Source organism: Rhinatrema bivittatum, chromosome 18 (assembly GCF_901001135.1).
Source record: "Rhinatrema bivittatum chromosome 18, aRhiBiv1.1, whole genome shotgun sequence".
NCBI lineage: Eukaryota > Metazoa > Chordata > Amphibia > Gymnophiona > Rhinatrematidae > Rhinatrema > Rhinatrema bivittatum.
In genome coordinates, this window is record NC_042632.1 from 50,849,228 (window position 1) to 50,863,074 (window position 13,847).

Genomic DNA, 13,847 nt, shown 5'->3' on the forward strand with positions numbered 1-13,847 from the left:
CGTGCATCAGTGGTAAAACCCCGAGTCGTTCACAATTGCTCCAGAATATGGCTGCTCATCTGTTAGGCTGCAAGATGGGAGAGTAAATTATTCCATGCTTGCTGGGTACATTTAAAAGTAGAAAATGGTTTGGCCCCAGCTACTCTGGGAAACCTTGTCACACTGTGGCCCCGCCTATGCGATCCATTCCTAGGGTATCTGCTCTTTTAAAGAAATTAAACTGGAAATGATCCGTAATGGAAGTCTTCATCTATTGGCCCCACATTCTGGAACAAGCTTCCTAGTAAATTATGATCAATTGGGGAACTCCGGACTTTCAGGAAGCAGCTTGAATTATGGCTTTTTCATCTGGCTGTTCCAGGTAGTGATTATGAATGGATCTTTCCATTTTGGAAAGTAGTTTGTTGCATTGCTCTGGTGCTTTGTGTTTTTTGTTTGATTTTTTTTGTTTTTGTACCAGTTTGATCTACTTCCCTTGGACCATACATGATGTTACTTGTTTAACATTTACATTGTGCCTTCAGTGGTGAATTGCTGCTTTGTTCCTGATGTACTAAGCATTTTGCTTGTTTTTGTTTTTGTTTTATTATATTCACTTATAAATTTTTAGCTTTACCTTCAGGGTGTGTGAAACTCTAATGCAATTTTTATTGAACATTTGTGATGGGGTATGATACAGTGTTGATTGCAGAGGATTTTTGTCACCAAATTGCCTAGGATTTAGATTATTTAAAATGTAAACATTCATAATTAGTTAATTAGCAAAGCATTAGATTCCAATTTGCCTTGATGGATTGCCTAAACGTGGTCTATGGTTGGCTTCACTTAAGAAAAATGAATTGACATCAAACTTATACAAAACATAAGATTTTAACCTTTGGCATTATGTGCTTAGCTTTGTAAGAGAGTTAAATGTTTTACATAAAATAGGGAGTGGCTGTCAGTATCCTAAAAATCCCAGGGCTGCTGGCAGAAAGTTTAACAGACTGGGAAAAGCACCCCTTCATTTGAGTGTCATGCAAGACAATCGTATAACTGCGAAATTTTATAATGGTTCGTTTCTCCCACTTTCAGATTTGGATATCATTATCCAGTCCAGGTCATATGACAGGAGTCCTGCTCATAATGTCATTGGTGTCATCTCTTGCATCTGGCCCTCAAATTCAATTTTATCTTTATTTTAGTGGAAAGAGGTCATCAAAGTGAAACTGTATGCTATATTTCCAGTTCAAATGCTTTTGTGTTTGTCTCTGCATGTATTAAAGGTCACATTTTGAGCCCTACTTATCTTAGTGTTATGTTTTGTTTTTGTGTGTGGTGTTTTGTGTTTTTTTTTTTTGTTTTGTTTTTCTTTAGGTCCTTGCTACTGCTTTTGACGCTAACCTTGGAGGCAAGAAGTTTGATGCAATGCTAGTTGATTATTTTTGTGAAGAATTTGGGAAGAAATACAAGCTGGATATTAAGTCAAAGATTCGTCCTTTGCTAAGGCTTACCCAAGAGTGTGAAAAGCTGAAGAAGCTGATGAGTGCGAATGCTTCTGACCTCCCAATGAACATAGAATGTTTCATGAATGATATTGATGTATCTGGAACAATGAACAGGTACTGAATTTACTTGAGTGCCACTTCAGGTGTCAATCTGCTTTCATTTTTTTCCTCCTGTTTATATAAATCCCTGCATTCCTAAATGCCCTTTATATTTTTTTTCCCTTGCACTATTGCCTTCAGATGTGGAACCACTGCAGTGATGTCTGATTAGATCTGCAGCTGGAAATGGAAAGGGTATTCTAGATGAACTAATGGTGATCTGTAATGAAACCAGAGCAAGCACCATTGCCTGACGTGGATAGAATTGTGTGAAATCAAGATGCTGATACTTAGCTTGATGTAGAAACAAATTTGCAAGCAATTTTTTTTTTTGTAGACAGAGAATGTTTTATAGAGAGAATGAACTAGATTATATTGAGATGCAAGGAGCACAAAAGTTGCATTTTAAATCTGATTGTGTTGGAAGAATTTGTCATGTGGCAAAAGTATTAGTAATAAAGGAGTCTGCATCTCCCTTTAACCCTACAGAATGATTTATGTGGTTTTAATAGGTGATGTTTGCTTTTTATGAAAGAACTTGTATGAGTACAGCCTTCTGCTGCTTCTTGTTAGCACTGCTATCTCAAAAGCTGACATGGAAGGGAGCATTTAATAGTAATCAGAGCACATTTTCCTGTAAGAGATTGAGCTATATATTTATCTTGTACCCTTTAATCTGGAGGCAGCTAAAATTTTGGAACTTTTTTTTTCTTTTTCCTCAAGGGGTCACTTCGAGGAGATGTGTGACGGTCTTTTAGCCAGAGTAGAACCACCACTTCGTAGTATTTTGGAACAAGCCAGTAAGTGCTTAGGGCGGGTTTTATGTTTTAGATGGGTGAGATTAAATTAGCAAAATGCAAATAGTACTGAAATTGGAAACCCATCTCTGTCTTGATTCAAGCATAGTGAGACTTGAGTTGCAGGAGAATGGCATCCAACTGATACGCTTTTTCTTGGCTAATATCACCCCAGTGTTTGAACTGAGCTCTAAGATGATGTGCTGCAGCAGTGTGTCTAGGTCTAGATTCTCTTCTGGACCCCCCCAGTGTGCTGCGGAGGAAGGGAAGGGGAGTGTTGCCACTGGTGTCCCATTCCAACCAACAAGCAGCACCAAGGATTCTCCTCAAAGGAGATGCTCTCCAGTCCTCAGGCTGGTGAGGGTATCCTGAGCCACTCGGGCAGTAGAGATGAATGGGGATTAAAGAGATCCGTGTGCATTTTAAAGAACCATTTCAATTCGACTGATTCATGTGGTGTAAAGAAACCTAGAAAAATATACTTTTTTTTTTTTCCCCTCTGTAACTTACTAAGCTTATTCTTGAACATGTCCAGACCAGTGGGATTTGCAACCCTACCAGCAGATGAAGTCAGAATCAAACTTTGAGGCACTGCTACATAACTGAGAGTGCCATCTGACACCAGCAGATGATAGAGCTACAAACCTGCAGTCTAGGTGATAGATAAAATAAAATAATCTGGAGGTCAGCTCAAACTGATGTTTGAGGTCTCCGTGTTGTCTACAAGCAGCCATCAGTGCCAGCTTGATGCAGAAGGATTGTCTTCTGTTGGGTTTAGAAGGCTCCGGAGCCTACAGTGGTTCCTTGCAGGTGGCCCACCTGGAAGCTGGGATCGCCTATGTGACAGATGTGCTGTATGACTTGGTATGTACGTCAGCTCATAGCATGGTCTCTTTGGTGGAGGCTGTAGGCTTCTGTGGCTGTGCAATTGGTCTGTGGACTTGTCATCCGAGGTCCAGCTCTAACCTCCCATTCAAGAGGAAGCTTTTATTCGGGGAGGACTTGGATCAGTTGATGAATGTGTTGGAGTCGAAGGGGAACAGGTTGCCAGAGGGCAGAAAACCCAGTGAGAAGATGTTTCCAGCTTGGCCTGGTTTTCGGGATTCTCGCAGGTTCTGGTCTGGCACGTCCTCCTCTTCTGGCTCCACTGTGAAGCAGGGCTGTGGACACAAGCAGTCCTTTTGTGGAGCCTGCAGGTTGGCCAGAGATGGGGACAGGTCAGGGCTCTGGAGGCGGGAAGTCGGCGCAATGAAGCCAGAGTTCCCTACTCCTATGTAGAAGCTGTAGGAGGCAGATTGTCTAGCTTTTACGAGGAATGGGAAAGGATTTCCTCTGACAGATGGGTTCTGGAGGTAATAAGAGGGCTACACTCTAGAGTTTTTGTGTCCGGTAAGGGAGGCCTTTGTGGAATCTCACATAGTCTCCCGCAGCAAATGGAAAGCAGTATGGGGGGGACTCTGCAGAGGTTACTCGACCTAAAGGCCATAGTTCCCATCCTGTTGGCGGAGCAGGGGCAGGTAAGGTATTCAGTTTACTTCATGGTTCCCAAAAAGGAGGGTTCCTTTCATCCCATTCTCGATTTTGTAGAAGGTAAACTAGTCCCTTCGGGTCCCGTGCTTTCGCATGGAGACGCTGCATACCATCATAGAGGCGGTGCGCAAGGGAGATCGTTCTTGGCTTCCCTAGATCTCACAGAGGTGTACTTGCACATTTCCATTCTAAAGGATCATCAGAAATTTCTTTGATTCATGGTGTCGGGCCAGCATTTTCAGCTCTGGGCTCTCCCTTTTGGTCTGGTGATGGCACCACTCACGTTCATCAAAGTGATGGTAGTGGTGGCAGTGGCCCCTTTGAAAGGAAGAAATTTTGGTACATCATACCTGGATGATCGGCTGATTTGAGCGAAGTCAAAGGAGTGCAAGAGATCTCTTCAGAGGGTGATGATCACCTTGCGGTTGCTTGTTGGGTCATAAATGTGCAGAAGAGTCATTTGGAGCCGACACAATCCTTGGCGTACCTGGGAGCCCTTTTCAACATTCAGCAGGGCAGAGTCTTCCTGGCAGAAGACTGGGTGGTGAAATTGCAAAACCAGGTGAAGTATCTCCTTTGGCTGGTGGTGCCAATAGTATGGGACTATTTGCAAGTCCTAGGGTCCATGGCTTCCACGTTGAACTTGGTTCCCTGGGCTTTTGCGCACATGAGGCCTCTGCAATGCACGCTATTGTCCAGGTGGAGTCCTTTGTAGGAGTAAATCTTCCCTTGCCTCTGCTTCGAGAATCCAGGTCCTGTCTCGTGGTGGCTGTCTTCTCTCAATTTAGAGAAAGATGGACCTGGAACCCCCAGACTGGGTGGTGACTTCATAGACTCAAGACTTTCCAGCTGGGGGAGGGGCAGTTTGCTTGGGCCAGTCGGCGCAAGATCTCTGGCTACCAGGAGAAAGATCCTGGTCCATCATTCGCCTTGAGACGGAGACGATCCGTTGAGCCATGGAGGTTTTCCTGCTCCTGGTCAGGGGGCAGATGGTTTGGGTGTTTTCGGACAACGTGACAGTGGTGACGTACATCAGTTGGCAGGGCAGAATGCATATTATGGGAGTAGACAATGTGCAAGTAGATTTCCTCAGCAGGCAACAGCTTGATCCAGGGGAATGGGAGTTGTAAATCCATGCCTCAGGGGACATTCCCTAGTTGGATTTGATGGTGACGCGAGTCAACTCAAATGGTGAGACTTTTTTTAGTCTGAGAGGTCGGTTCAATGGGCCTTGATGCTCTGGTGTGCCATTAGCTGATAGGAGTCCTATATGTGTTTCCCCTGTGGCCCCTCATCAGTCAGGTCCTCGGGCGCATAGAAATGCATCCTGGGAGCATAGTGCTGGTGTCACCAGAGTGGCCGCAGCAAGTGTGGTTCGCATAACTGGCGCAGCCCGCGGTAGAAGGTCCCCTCAGGCTAGCTCATCTTCCAGGGTAGCTGCGTCAGGGACCAATATTCTCAGATCGGGAGGATCATTTCTGTCTCGTGGCCTGGCTTTTGAGAGGTGGAGGCCGCGCTTGAAGGGTTACTGAGCACATCATTTCCACATTTCTTCAGGCTAGGAGACTGGCTACATTCATGGCATGTGTTAGGATCTGGAAAGTTTTTGTAGTGTGGTGTCTTCAGTGTCAGCTGGATGCCCTGGTGGTGGATGTCTTGCATGTTTTAGAGTTCCTGCAGCAGGAGATGGCCAAGGGTTTACCATACAACTCGCTTCGCACGCAGGTGGCAGCCTTGGGTGTGTAAAGGGCAAGTTTCATGGTCGGACTCTTGCCGCTCATCCGGATGTAATGTGGTTCGTCAAAGGGGTAAAGCATTTGCCCCACCTGGTGCGAAAGACTTGTCCGGATTGGAGTCTAAACCTGATTCTCCACGTCTTTTGCGGAACCCCATTTGAGCTTTTGAGGAGAGCGATGCTGAAGGTGATGTTTTTTTGGTGGCCATTTGCTCTGCTAGGAGGATTTCGGAGCTCCAGGCCCTGTCTTGTAGGGACGCATTTTTACAGATTTACAGAGACAGAGTGTTGCGAGCAATACCTTCCTTTGTGCCCACAGTGGTGCTTTCACGTAAATCAGATGGTAGAGTTGCCAGGGTTTCTGAGTGGCTGAGAGATTCCCCTCAGGATAGAGTTGCATCTTTTGGATGTGTGGCGGATTCTCTTACGCTATTTAGAAGTCATGAATGCGTTTTGTCGCTCTGATCATTTTGTCTTATATGGTGGAGTGAAGAAAGAGAACTAGGTCTCTGAGGCTACCATCTCTCGTTGGCTTAGGGAGGCAGTTTTGTTCTGTGTACATTTTGTAAAGTTCGGCAGATTCCTGTGGATTTGGGAGTGCACGCCACAAGGGCACAGGCTGTGTCCTGGGCTGAGTGTCAGCTTCTGTCTCCGCAGGAGGATTTGTAGGGCTGCAGTGTGGTCCTCGATTCATACTTTCACCAGATGTTATCAATTTTAGATGTGAGGGCGCAGGATTCCCACCTAGTTTTAGGGGTGCTTGGGTACATTCCACTGGTATGGACTGTTTTGGGTATGTTCGGGAAAGGAAAATTTAGTACTTACCTGCTAACTTTCGTTCCTGCAGTACCACAGATTGGTCCAGAGGCCCACCCAGTTGACTCCAAAAGACTGAATTTTCCTGCCACGTTTTTATATATAAAAATAAAAACATGGCAGTAACTATAAGGAGTATCGTAGTTGGACAGGAGCCGTGGTGTTCCAGTTCTCGTGTTTCGTTGTGGATGTGCAAAGTTTACAGTTTTGGGGGGGTTTCCAGCCCTTTGATCCCTTTCACCTGTTTGAGGGGTGCTTGGATTAGTCTTGGCTTGGGTACAGGTCAATACTGAGGGACTGCAGGTGGCACTCTTATGTAGCAGGGCCTCAAAGTTTTGTTCTCAGACTCCATCTGCTGGTAGGGATGCAAACCCCACTGGGCTGGACTGATCTGGGGTAGTACAGGAACAACAATTTTGCAGGTAAGAACCAATTTTCCTTTCTCATGGAAGCAGAATGGTAGAAAAGCCTTAGTATATAGTATATAAAGCCTACTTATATTCTCTACTATCGACTACTGCAACTCCCTACTAATTGGAATACCATATTCAAAACTCAAACCTCTCCAGATTCTGCAGAATTCAGCAGCCAGAAATCTGACAGGAACAAAGAGAAATGATCACATAACGCCCTTTTTTGATTTCACTACACTGGCTTCCAATTAAAGCATGAATTGAACACAAATCCATGACCATCCTACGTAAAATACTAAACAGTGAACATCAAAGACTAAATGTCTTAAACATAACCCCCCAGAATCCCCAAAGAAACCTATGCTCAAACAACTCAGGACGTTTAAATATCCCCCCCATTAAAGATGCTCATTTGACAACAACCAGAGAGAGAGCCTTTTCCATTGGCTGCCCTAAAATTTGGAACTCCCTCCCAAAAGATCTGAGAACCCAACCTAACAGTGGATTGGCCACTGTTGGAAACAGGATGCTGGGCTTGATGGACCCTTGGTCTGACCCAGTGTGGCATTTTCTTATGTTCTTAACCTCAAAACCTTCAAAAAAAAGACCTAAAAACATGGCTGTTTCGCAAAGTCTACCTAGACGTTCATACTTCTGATCATCCTAACACCCAATCAAACTTTCAACCAAATCCACCAAAGAAATTGTCTCCATCCCACACCAAACAAACCCTCCTCTCTCAAAATGACTCTCTCTTTCCTGGACTAGAAATGTTTTAATATCCATCCTGTTAGACATATACCTATTTTTCACAATTGTTAAGAGAATGACAATTTGAATCTTGTAAACTGTTATGGCTTCACCGAACGACGGTATATAAAACTGAACAAATAAGTAAATCAGGCCTGTTAGTGTATGCCTCCTTTACAGGCCTGGAACTGAATTTATCAGGCCGCGCTATTAGGATCTGATTTTGTTTGGCTTACAGCACACACACACATCACACAAGGAAAGGAGTGCCTGGTTTTCTGTATTTTAGCTCTTATCTTTTGAGAGGTGGTATTTTTCACTTTGGTTGATGCCTTTTATAATAGTAGTTGGTTACTGCATGTGTCAGATGCTATTCTAGAATATTTAAATGTGTGTGGTCTTAAAATGCAGAGCTAAAGAAGGAGGATATTTATGCAGTTGAAATCCTTGGTGGTGCCACCCGTATTCCTGCAGTAAAAGAGCGGATCACGAAATTCTTTTGTAAAGAAGTCAGTACCACACTGAATGCAGATGAGGCGGTGGCTCGAGGCTGTGCATTACAGGTAAGGGATTCTGTAGCTCAGTGAGCTAAAATCTTTTGGAAAGGATAGCTGCTTTCTTGAGTGTTAGCATCATTAAATCATGTGCTTTCTTCAGTTTAAAAACAATTGGGTCAGCCTAAGCAAAACTGAAGCTACTTAGACTGGCTTCCTATTTTCCAGAAATTAGATGCCATCTTTGAGCCTTGTATTAGTGCTAAGTGTGGGTTGTTTTTTTTTTCTTTTCTTTGCATAGTTATAGTGATCCTTTAGAAGTTAATTAACACTATTTTGCAAATGTTGATTGACAAGTTTAATATTGTAGCTTAGTGTGTTAACACTGTGTCCTGTGTTTCAATTCCAGTGTGCTATTTTGTCCCCTGCTTTCAAAGTGAGAGAGTTTTCAATCACTGATTTAGTACCGTACCCAATTTCTCTGAAATGGAATTCACCTGCAGAGGAAGGATTAAGGTAGGGAAACTTGTTTAGACTGTGTGGATGTGACATAGAGGAGCGTTGCCAAGCCCAGAATATCTGCTTCTGTGACTCTCTACCACCAAACCTTTTTTTAAAGGCGTTTTAGTAGCCCATGGACTCAGTGACAGTGTGTGCAGGAGACAGAGCTTCAGTTTCCAAGCTGGGGATGCTACTCTTGTGCAGTGGTGCACACATACTGTTTGTGGTCCCTGGCCAAGAAGGCAAAAGTTAAAAATGAAAGCTCTTGATGCTGTAGCTCAGTAGAGGTTGATTCTGCTTTGAGCAGGGGGGGGGAGAATACTAATTAAATAGATGAGGATTTCTTGCTTCTGAGAATCGACTTGATGCTGATGCGTGTTTACAATATTTGAATATTGCTGAGCTTCATCTCATCATTCAAAGCCACATATCTCAGCTGTTAAAGGATGCCCTGATCAGCCTTCTTGTGTTAAGCTTTCTGCACCATTTTTTTAAAAATAGCTTTTTTTTTTTTTTTTATTTTCGGACTTCTATTTGGAAAAGTTTTTTTTATCCCAGTATATGTAAAATCATATTGTAATTTTGTTTAGGTGTAGTGGCAGTTAACTTGATTGATATTGTCACTGAGGGTCTCTGACCCACAGGTTTTTATTTTATCTGTGGCCTTTATGCTTCTAATCTCTTTTTGGTAAAAGTTTGTCCAACGTGTGTATATGTGCTGCTAGGGCTGACAGCATATTTATAGTCTGGAGCAGGGGGGTTCTCAACCTAGGCCTCGGCACACCTAGCCAGTCAGATTTTCAGCGTTTTTGCAACAAATATTTGCAGGAGATTTACATACATCCTGAACCTGACTGACTCGGTGTGTCCTGACTGACTGGATTGAGAACCACTGGTCTGGAGGGGAAGATGTCCGCTTTTAGAGAATTTAGGAGAGGCGTGCCATTAGAGAACAAGATGAGTATCATTGTGCCTTACTCTAAACTTGCATCTTTTGTGTGTGTGTACATATATGTACATATATCTTTATGTGATTTAGAGATGAGAACTTTATATATGCCCCTCATAGATTACACCTACTTCCTTGGGTTTGATATGTTGAATTATGATTCTTGCTCCAATGACAGTGCATGATGTTCTGTCATTTTTTTGATCATTTCCTGTGATCAAATAAAGTACTGTCATTTTGCATAAAAAAATAAATTGCTAAAGAAAATACGGTTATATTCTTATGAAGAATATATATTACCCATACTTTGTCCCCTCTTTGAAATTTGAGGAAAACACTAGCTACATTTCTCTAGCCTGGTAGTTTTTGTGTAGCAAAGTTCTAGGAAAGTGACCCGGGTTTTTGTTTTCTTGTTAAACAGTGATTGTGAGGTCTTCCCAAAAAACCACGCAGCACCATTCTCCAAAGTTCTCACCTTCTACAGGAAGGAGCCATTCAGCCTGGAGGCTTACTACAGCTCTCCCAAGGAACTGCCGTATCCAGACCCTGCATTAGGTAACTAACTGGAGAGAAGATGCACCACTCACTCTCGGCACCTGATCACAGAACAATAGTTTTGAATCCGTTCTTATATTACAGAATAGCCTGAACTTTCTTGCAGTTTTATGTAGGATAAGCAATCCCCATCCTCTTAATGTGAATGTTTGGATCAAATACATTTTTAATTATAACTAGGCACAAATGTCACTAAACATTTATATTGCTCATAGTGGCTTCTCATTAACTCTCATCTAAGTGGGGTTTGTGTTTGTTCTTTTGCATGTTCAGGTCAGTTTATGATTCAGAAAGTGGTACCACAGGTAGATGGCTCCAGCTCCAAGGTTAAAGTGAAAGTGCGAGTCAACGTCCATGGCATCTTCAGCGTTTCTAGTGCGTCTCTTGTTGAGATTCACAAATCGGAGGAAAATGAAGAGCCCATGGACACGGATCAGCCAGCGAAAGAGGAAGAGGTAATTAATTTGGCTTGAGAACTGATCTAATATAGGAGCAGCTCCTATACCACCGCATGGTGAATGAAGTGAAAAGTTTAGAATTGTGGTTTCCTCTTCATAAGAGCCTAATATATTAAAACGCTTCAGAAACAGGCATGCAGCCACCTCCTGGGGTTTTTGGCTTGGTAACACACTTTTGGTCACAGGTGGAGAGCTAAAAGCCTCACTATAAGTTGTTTTGTTTTTTGTCTTAGGATCCTTGCTCTCTTTTGGTTGGGCCTGGTCTTGCATTTAAGTCCCAAAAGTGCATGGTTTGTGTTTTGAGCTTGAATACTGAACTGAATATTAATGTAGGTCCTCATGACAAGCTTCTGTGGCTCCTCTTCTGCTTTTTTTTTTTAATGTTTTGCTGTTAATTGAGCAGCCTAAAGCCTCATTTTCAGAAGGATTTTTAGTGCTTCCATGTGTGACCATCTCTCTTCTGCTCTGTGCATAGAAGATGCAGGTTGACCAGGAAGAACAGCACAAGCCGGAAGAAAACCAGCAGCAGCAAACACCAGCAGAAAATAAGGCTGGCTCGGAAGAAATGGAGGTATTGATGGCAGTGCATTTCCTTGATGTTTGTCTTATATTTGCTTTTGGCTGTTCTTTTTCTGTAGAACCAAATAGGTCTGAGAGTTGTAGGTTGGGTGAGGACCTGACTGAACAGCATGATGCAGAGAGGTAGTGATGAAGGCAAAGTAACTTGGCTTTGAAGTGAGATCACTTCATTTCAGTATCTGAATTAGTGATATTGAGGAACTTGAATGGGTTAAATGGTGGGTCCTGGGTGTTGCATTAAGTAGTAGTGGTGGCCATTCTTGGGACTGAGGTAAGGAGGGTTGAGAGGTTGGGTGAAAGATCTGGGAGGAGCAGGGGTTGGTTTAAGCATGGGAATTTGTGCTTATCTGCCTAAAGTGATAGAAAAGCAGAGACAATTGGACAGGCTAGATTGGTCAATTGGTCTTTTTAGCTGTTGTCATTTATTATATTTTTAAAATTTACATTTAAATAGAAAATTGAATGGTTAATGAAAAATTGCCTCTTCAAGGTGGTGCTAAATAGGGTAAAGTTAGGTTTTTAGGTGTAGAAGCTAATGTTCAAAGTGCATGTAATTCAGGCATGAAGTAGTTGGAGCTGGGAAAAGATGAACTGAAATGTGTACTAGAAATGAGGCCTTTAACATCATTTTAAACATTTTAAATGTAATTTTAGTGCGAGATGTTTGTTCCTTTAGCTAAATAGCAGAAAACAGTAAAAGTATGGACTATTCTCTTTATGTAGGGTAAAATTAGCTCTGTTCACAGGAGCAGAGATCAGGCTGCGTTTTGGGTTTTTTTTGTTTTTTATATTGTATTATGTATGCCATACATTTTTTGCCTTGCCCTTCTGGTGGTTTGATTGTTCTGCTTTTGTTTTAATATAGACATCTCAAGCTGGGACAAAAGACAAAAAAGTGGATCAACCTCCTCAGGCCAAGAAGGCAAAAGTAAAGACAAATACAGTGGAGCTGCCCGTTGAGAACTATTCTGCCTGGCAGCTAGACAGGGATACACTCAATCTATACATTGAAAATGAGGTAAAGTGAGCTGTGCTGACCACTCCCAGACACAAAGTAAACTTGTTGCTTTGCAAGGTGTTTAGAGCCAGGCCACTGTTTCAGTTAAAGCAGCAGTACTTCTGCTTGGCTGCAGAAGTAGAATTTAGATTCAGGTTCAGCTAAGCATTTCAAAGCTCAAACATAGCATTTTTGGTTGTTATAGTAAGCTAAGTTAGCTAGCAAAGGAGTTGGGTTGAGTTGATAGCTGTTTTTTCCAGACCAATGAACATTTTAAGGTTCATGCAAGTCCTGAAGCTTTGGCCTGACCTGGGACTTTATGTGGTCTAATGTTCCCATGCATGTGGTTGGTCTGTGGTGTTCTGTCTGATGCAGTACAGAAAGCACCCTAGGGTAGAAGCATGAAGATCCTATGAAATGTTGCAGGATTTGAGTAGTGATTATTCTGTAAAATCTAACAATACATTTAGAGGAACTTGTGGTTTTTATAAAAAAAAAAAAGAAAAAAATTAGGAGAATGCTAATTGCTGCATTCCTCTTCTGTTGTATGTAGGAATGGCACATTTACTTATTTATAAATAAGTATGAAGCACAGTGAGAATTTAAGGTATAAAACTTCACCTGGCCATGCCTGAATTTAACTTTCTCCTGCTTTCCCTCTGGCCCCAGCTTTCTAAATGCTTGTCTATGAGCTCAGATAGTACAGGTAGAATGACTTGATGGTGTGTTCTTCCTAGGGTAAAATGATCATGCAGGACAAGCTGGAGAAAGAACGAAATGATGCCAAGAATGGAGTGGAAGAATATGTGTATGAGATGAGAGACAAACTTTGCAGCATCTTTGAAAAATTTGTTAGTGAAGATGTGAGTATAGTTTGTTTAAGGATTAATAAACCCTTTTTCCACTCTAACTATCCATATGCCTGACTGTCAGATAAGCAGTAAACATACCCAGCTCAAATTATCAGTGTGGGAGTGAAAAAATGTACTTATTACATTTCTTATGTTGTCATGAGACAGGCAAATTGATTAGGTAAAAAAAAAGTTATTTCCTAGCATATAGCCAGATGGACTCAGGACAATGGGCTATGCTCACCTGCCAGCAGATGGAGACTGAGTCAGATTTCAAAGCTGACGTCACCCTATTCATACACCTGCAGTGACCTCAGCCCTTCAGTATTTCTCTGTCTCTAGCAGATAGTGGATGTACCTCTCCCTACGGGGATTGCTATACTTTTTGGAAGGAGAAATTCTACATTCTAAATTGAAGAAAATTTAAACCTCTCTCTCCTGCAGTGATACCTAAAGGTCCCTCCCCCAGTTGAGAATTCCTAAAGTTATTTCAGAGATCCCTCCGAGGTGTGCCTTGGTCCTGTAGCCAGTTCCCAGCGTTGACTTTGCTGCTGAAGCAGCTGAAAGGTAGCAGGTACAGGAAGCTGAGCGCGGTGGTGCCTGCTAAAGCCCTCAACCTGGGATAGACTATGATGGAACCAAAGAAGAATCCCAATCTGATTTCCTTACGGAAAGCCTCTTGGCACTTTATAGTACTGGAAGTGTCATCCTGGAGCTGATTGACCTGAATGGGACGCCCCTGAAGCAAGTTTTTAAAGGGGTCCGAAAGTTAGAGGCTCTATACCCGCTGGATCCGTCTCTAAGTGCACAACCCTCCCAGTGGAGGGAGAAGCGGC

General features: G+C 42.6%; 1 protein-coding gene across 1 annotated transcript in view; it reads left to right on the forward strand.

The window, feature by feature from the left end:
• Positions 1–13,847, forward strand: part of HSPA4 (heat shock protein family A (Hsp70) member 4) — a 39,799-nt gene that overhangs the window by 14,952 nt on the left and 11,000 nt on the right. The window contains exons 7-15 of the mRNA XM_029583334.1: positions 1,357–1,601; positions 2,310–2,386; positions 8,039–8,190; positions 8,531–8,637; positions 9,993–10,126; positions 10,400–10,581; positions 11,060–11,155; positions 12,029–12,181; positions 12,898–13,023. Of these exons, the coding sequence (XP_029439194.1) occupies positions 1,357–1,601; positions 2,310–2,386; positions 8,039–8,190; positions 8,531–8,637; positions 9,993–10,126; positions 10,400–10,581; positions 11,060–11,155; positions 12,029–12,181; positions 12,898–13,023 (1,272 nt within the window). The remainder of the gene's footprint in view (positions 1–1,356; positions 1,602–2,309; positions 2,387–8,038; positions 8,191–8,530; positions 8,638–9,992; positions 10,127–10,399; positions 10,582–11,059; positions 11,156–12,028; positions 12,182–12,897; positions 13,024–13,847) is intronic.